The 6,000-nt window shown below is 45.0% G+C and overlaps 1 protein-coding gene across 12 annotated transcripts in view; it reads left to right on the top strand.

Annotated features, from left to right (window-relative positions):
- The window catches only part of LOC105490113 (regulatory factor X8), an 84,085-nt gene extending 78,618 nt beyond the window's left edge, over nucleotides 1-5,467 (top strand). For 10 of the 12 annotated variants that reach the window (XM_071077243.1, XM_071077248.1, XM_071077239.1 and 7 more), the window contains 2 exons: nucleotides 42-358; nucleotides 5,114-5,467. In XM_071077243.1, coding sequence (XP_070933344.1) covers nucleotides 42-358; nucleotides 5,114-5,290 — 494 coding nt within the window. In that variant the 3' untranslated portion in view covers nucleotides 5,291-5,467. The other 2 variants (XM_071077240.1, XM_071077241.1) reach the window with 2 other exon arrangements.
- Nucleotides 5,468-6,000: the final 533 nt, after the last annotated feature.

Consider the following 6,000-nt stretch of genomic DNA (forward strand, 5'->3'; position numbering starts at 1 on the left):
TCTATCAAATGTATTCATTTTTGGTTGCTATCTAAATGTAGGCTCCTGGCATCTGTTTCACTTACTGCTTTTGGAATATGTGATTCATACACTTCAGTCATGCCTAGAGGAGGAAGAGGAGGAGGAGGACATGGGGAATGTCAAGGAGATGCTACCAGATGACCCGACTCTTGGCCAGCCAGACCAGGCACTTTTCCACCCTCTGAATTCCTCATGGCCCCAGACGTGTGCCTGCCCCAGTGTGGAGTCACTGGGGGTGACGCCGACACACGTGGACCAGGGCCGATATCCTGTGGGTGTGAGCAACATGGTCCTCAGGATCCTGGGCTTCCTGGTGGACACTGCCACGGGCAATAAGGTAGGGACACCAGGACCCCAGGACCCGCTTCCACACAGCTGTTTCAAGGGGAATAAGAGCCACAAGTGGTTAGGAAAACCCTCAAGATCACTTTGTCCAAACAATGATAAAGGATTCTACAGTCATCTTTACCCTAGGTGGGGGGGGGAGTTTAATTCACTATCTGTTGGTTACTGGTCGGCTCGGGTTTGTGGAACATTAATAGGTGCCTGGCATGATTAGAAGTGTGGACCCTCTGGATGGCCTGGGTCTGTCTTGCCTTCCCAGAGTGTACTTGGCCTGGTTAGACTAACTCAGCAATAGCACACCTAGCGGTGGTGTGTCACCTCTGAGGGGCATGCACTGGAAATGCCCCTAGTGTTGAAAGAAAGGAAATGTCGGGTGGTCTGAACAGAGAGGATTTTGAAAAGATTACATTGGGATACCTGCTGAAAGACATAAAGATTAGAGTTGCTATTTACCCAACACCTACTATCTAGCCCCTGTGTATGTTATCTGAAAGCCATGCCATCCTGTAGAGTATTTGTTCTTGTCATTGTCATTTGATGGATGAGGAAACTGAGCCTCACAGAAGCTGAGTGACTTGCACAAAGTCACGCAGTAAGGAAATGCAAGGAAATAGTGGAACAGAGATTGGAGCCCCAGCCTGCCTGATCTCAAGTCCATTCTTCACCTACAACCCTCGACAGGAGGTTGTTTTATGCCCTGAGGAGTGCAGGACGCAGGCTGGAGAGGTCGGACATGGACCTCAGTGCCGTGAAGCAGAGCTGGGCTGACGGAGGAACAACAGAAATGCCTGCATTGAGGAGCGGGGAGTGAGCTGGTTAAAAAAACACTGACAGCAATTGTCTTAGGACTAATTTCTGTGCACATGTTTGATGTTTAGCCGCTATCCATCTTCTTCTTTTTGTGCCCACAAGTTCCCCTCTGCACAGATGAGTTGTGCTTAATAGGAAACTGAAGCAGGTGCAATCATTCAACCTGAAGCAGGTTAATAGTGGTCTCGGCCATGGCAATGAGTCACAGCCTAAAACTCTTCACGTGTTAGAGTCCGCAGAATACTAGGAACCTTCCAGGGCCCTTCCCTTCTTGAGCAAACTCTCATTCCGAATTCTCCAGTTGCAGAGATCTTGCACACACTGTTATTGAGCAACGCTTAGACAAGACACCTCCCTAGATCAAAAAAAAAAAAAAAAAAGAAACACCACCACAACAAAAAAACCAGGAGCCAGGGAAATGCGTCTTCCAGGTTTCCCTGTTCCCTATCTGCATTTGGTCTTTGTTTCTCACTTTGAGATAGTCAGTCACACATCCAGGTGCATTCAGTGCTCTCTGTGAGGTGGATTCAGATGTTGTCTGTAAATGAGAAACTCACCTCCTCCATGAGTGTCCATGTGAAAAAAGCAGACATGGTCAATGAAGCATGCCGTAGTGCAACACTGACCCCAACTTGGGGGTGCTGATGAGAGCTGGGCCACCTTAGCTGGTGGCAGCTAAGGCGCTTTCAGGAAGCAGGTGTTTCCAGGCAGTTGGCAGAAACAAGGCCCAGTTAGATCCGAAGAGGCGATGGCTTGGCCAGGCTATGCCTAGGAGAATGGCTCTCCCTGCTGCTGTACCTGGCGGCAGAGCCCTCCAGGGGCCGCCAGTGGGAAGTACCTGAGTGTACTCTGCAGCATTCCCTAGAGCCCTAGCCCGGCCAGCATTCATGCTGGGCTGCAGTGTTCATCTCCAAGTAAAGCAATTTCTTTGCGCTCACCGGCTGGGGCAAGAGGTCGGAGTGTAGCATGACAATTTGTTAAAGGAAAAACAAAAACATCTTTCAGTGACACTTGTTAAAGCACCATAAGGAAGGCTTTATCTGTAAGGAAGGCTTTATTCAGGACCATCTCCCCTGGGCTTTTGCAGTCGGGGAGGGAGATTGGCTTTAACTCTGAGTATAGCAGGGACAGGGTGGCGGGTGCAGAATTTGTAGCCCAGGAGCCGGGTGGGGGTCAGTGGATGGGAACTTACTAAGAAGAAATGTCAGAGGTAAGGGGGATTCTGGCTAAACCCACCTAACAGGATTCTTGTAGAAGTCCAGCCGGCTGGGGTGACCGGACATCACTTGGAGGCCGGCAGAGGATGAGGAAACTGATCAGATGTGGAGATGGGGCATTCTTGCTAAAGTGACTCAGCAGGGTTCTTGCTACAACTGGATTTTACAAGGAAGTGGGCGAAGGAGAAGGTTCAAGAGCCGGACTAAAGTTCAGCCAAGTGGAGAATGTTAGTCAAATTACATACACATGCTTAGTCAGCAAGGTAACCAGGAGTAAGCTTTTACCTCTTCAGCCACAGTTAGAAGGCATGAAGAACAGACGCTGACAGTCTCCCGGAGCTGAGCATTTAAATGCATATTTTCATCTCAATGAAATAGGTGTTACCATCAACCCCACTTTACAACTCGCATAACTGAGGATCTTAAAGGGTTGGGTAATTTTCCCAAGGTCACCTCACTAATCATTGGGAGAACAGGAATTTACACCTCCACAGATCCTTCGAAGACTGTCCTTCTCAGCATTCTCTCCCTGAGAGCGTTTTCTACCATCTGCTTTAATTCCAAAATTGGTTACTTGAGACTAATTATTAAAAATACCTTGAAGTCTGATAAGGGCAATCCTGGTTCATACATTTCTGGGTTCAAATTCTACTTCTTCCCCTTATTAGCTAGAACCTTGAACACATTGCTTAACTTATGGGGATACTCATGTCTAATTCCATAGGACCCTTTAGGAGGTTTAAATGAGTTAATTGTTGTAAAATGCTTAGACCATTTCCTAGAATATAGTAAGTACCCAGTAACCACTGGTCATCATCGTTAGTTCCCCACCACGGGGGAAGCTGAACACTTTCTGTTGACACTCTTGTCCCAATCCCTTAGCTTCTCTGAAGTTTCTTGCGATGAGGTTTGACCTGTATTTAATGGGTGGAAACAATAGAGAAGATATTAAATACTTAATTGAACTACATAATAAAGCAATACAAGCAGATGAATGTCAGGTAATCCAAGGTAATACACATTAGAGATTAATTAAACCTGCTTCTGTTCGTTCCTGCCTGCTGAATTAGCTATAATGACTTAAGCACACCAAAAAGTTACGCTCATCTGATTTTCATTGCATCCATTATTCAGTACTTGCACTCATCATGAACAAAAAAGCACACCCTGCGTGTCCCATCTGCATTCATCTGCCGCGAGTTAACACCCCATTCAGCTGCACAGCTGTGGCAGCCTCATTCCCTGAACAGTTTAGCTCTGGCCTGCACCTACAGTAACAACTGAAGTCAGCATTCCGGATTGCCATATCCATCTGTCCCTCTTCTACATTCTAGCGGCGTTCAAAATAGATGCCAAGGCATGTTTAAGAACAAAGTGAAAAACTAGAATGATATCAAATAACAAATTTAGGTCATGTACTCCAGGATTACAGCAGGGCAAAACAAATTTTTTAAAGTGTCTCTTCACCTCTAAGATAAAGGTGAAAACAATTTTTTGAAAAAGGAAACATCTTTTCATGGGGTGGTGATGGTTTTTATCGAATTGAGAGAAAGAATGAGACAACTTTCATGAACCTTGCATTTGAAGTTACAGTGCACACATCTCTGTCAAAATACACTAGCTTATAGGAGGTTTATTGATGAAATCAGACCAAGTGAATACATTTCTATTGGTTTTAAAGTAGTCATGGCCAAGTTTCCTGGAGCTAAGGGAGTGATGGTACCTTCGCCATTCTCCGACAGGAAGACTTGCTCGTCAGGTGAAGTGGCTGAAGAGAGCTTCTACTAACTTGGAACCTCCACACCTCTCGAATCTGTTACTTCCCAATTGAGTCACCAATACCAGATTGCTGTTTTCATAGGTTCCCGCCCTCCACAAATTAATGGTTTATTTGACGGATGGGAGAAGGAGAGCCAGTGTGGGAATTTGAGCCGAGTATGTCAGCTCCAGAGACTTGTTGAGAATGCGGGGATTAGTAGCCGTCTGGAGACCCCCAAATTGGTGGGTGCTACAACCACATGGAGACCGTGGGTGCCTTTCACAGGCTCCCTCCCGACTTTCACGACTCAGCTGCTTTCTCCGGTGTCTGTTAAAGAAGAGTGTTGGTTTGCTCTCACGAGGACATTTCTCACAAATTGCAGAGCCCTCTTCGTTTCCCTAAAGAGAGCCCATCAGCTCCCCGCCCCTGCACCATCCCTGCCTTGCAAAGCCTCCCACTGAGTCCTCACTGGACCCTGAGTGTTTTCCTGAGAAATCAGGCGTTCTCTTAGTAAGAATAAATGCATGGGCTGAGCACGGTGGCTCACACCTGTAATCGCAGCACTTCGGGAGGCTGAGGCAGGTGGATCACCTGAGGTCAGGAGTTCAAAACCGGCCTGGCCAACATGGTGAAACCCTGTCGCTACGAAAAATACAAAATTAGCTGGACATGGTGGCACATGCCTGTAATCCCAGCTACTTGGGAGGCTGAGGCAGGAGAATCGCTTGAACCGGAGAGGCGGAGTTTGCAGTGAGCTGAGATGGCGCCATTACACTCCAGCCTGGGCAACGAGAGTGAAACTCCATCTCAAAAAAAAAAAGAATAAATGCATGAGCTTCTCCTTTACATCCCAGGGTGGGACCACAGGCTTGGTAGAAGAATTCCAATAGTAGTTCCTGCAACAAGGAATAGTATAACTGTCTCTTTTTACCTTTTCCCTTTAAACATTTCCCTCTTGCAGCTCATCCAAGTGCTGTTGGAAGATGAAACCACCGAAAGCGCAGTTAAACTCAGCCTTCCTATGGGACAAGAAGCCCTCATAACCCTAAAAGATGGACAACAATTTGTGATTCAGATATCAGATGTACCCCAAAGCTCTGAAGACATTTATTTCAGAGAAAGCGATGCTAATGTGTGAGATTATTTATTTGTATAGAGAATAAGAAAACTGATAGACTTGCATTCTTAAAAATATTAAATACTAGAGTTTTTCTATTGACGGAAGACGATGTTATGTATATAATAGATGTAGCATTGTCTATTTTATGTTTATGTATTCCTAAGGAGGTGGTTTTGATACAATATATAAACTGATTTGGAGAATAATTTTTGCCTGTGTTGCTTTTCTTTTGGGGCTTTCCGGGTATTTCTATTTTGAGACACAGCAGAAAAGAAATTTGAGAATGCTTCTTGGGAGTAAAGAAATGGTTAAGGCTCCAGAGAAAGAAAAAGTTCGAAGAATACCAACTGGTACAAGCAGTAAAATGCCAGTGGTAATATTTTCCTCCCCTTGGTGGTGCCTCGATCGAAATACAATTTGTAGATAGATCCCCTCAGGCAGTGAGGAACAGAAAAAAAAAAATCAATGTGATATCACTGTTAAACTCACTCACTGGTCCATTAAACACCTTTGGTTCACTATCCCAATTTTCTTAAAGTGAGAGAATTTTGAATGCAACAATGTCTGTAGCAGAGGCTAATGTCCTGCTTTGAATCACTCTTTAGTTCTCTTTTTGTAGCAAAATCCTAAAAACTGCTGAAAGTAGGAATAGATCATTGTTACACAAAATCCATTTTTATGTAACTGATTATAATATTTAAAAGGAATTGTAAAATTCATGCTTAACA

The sequence above is a fragment of the Macaca nemestrina genome, chromosome 13 (genome assembly GCF_043159975.1).
Source record: "Macaca nemestrina isolate mMacNem1 chromosome 13, mMacNem.hap1, whole genome shotgun sequence".
Taxonomy (NCBI): Eukaryota; Metazoa; Chordata; class Mammalia; order Primates; family Cercopithecidae; genus Macaca; species Macaca nemestrina.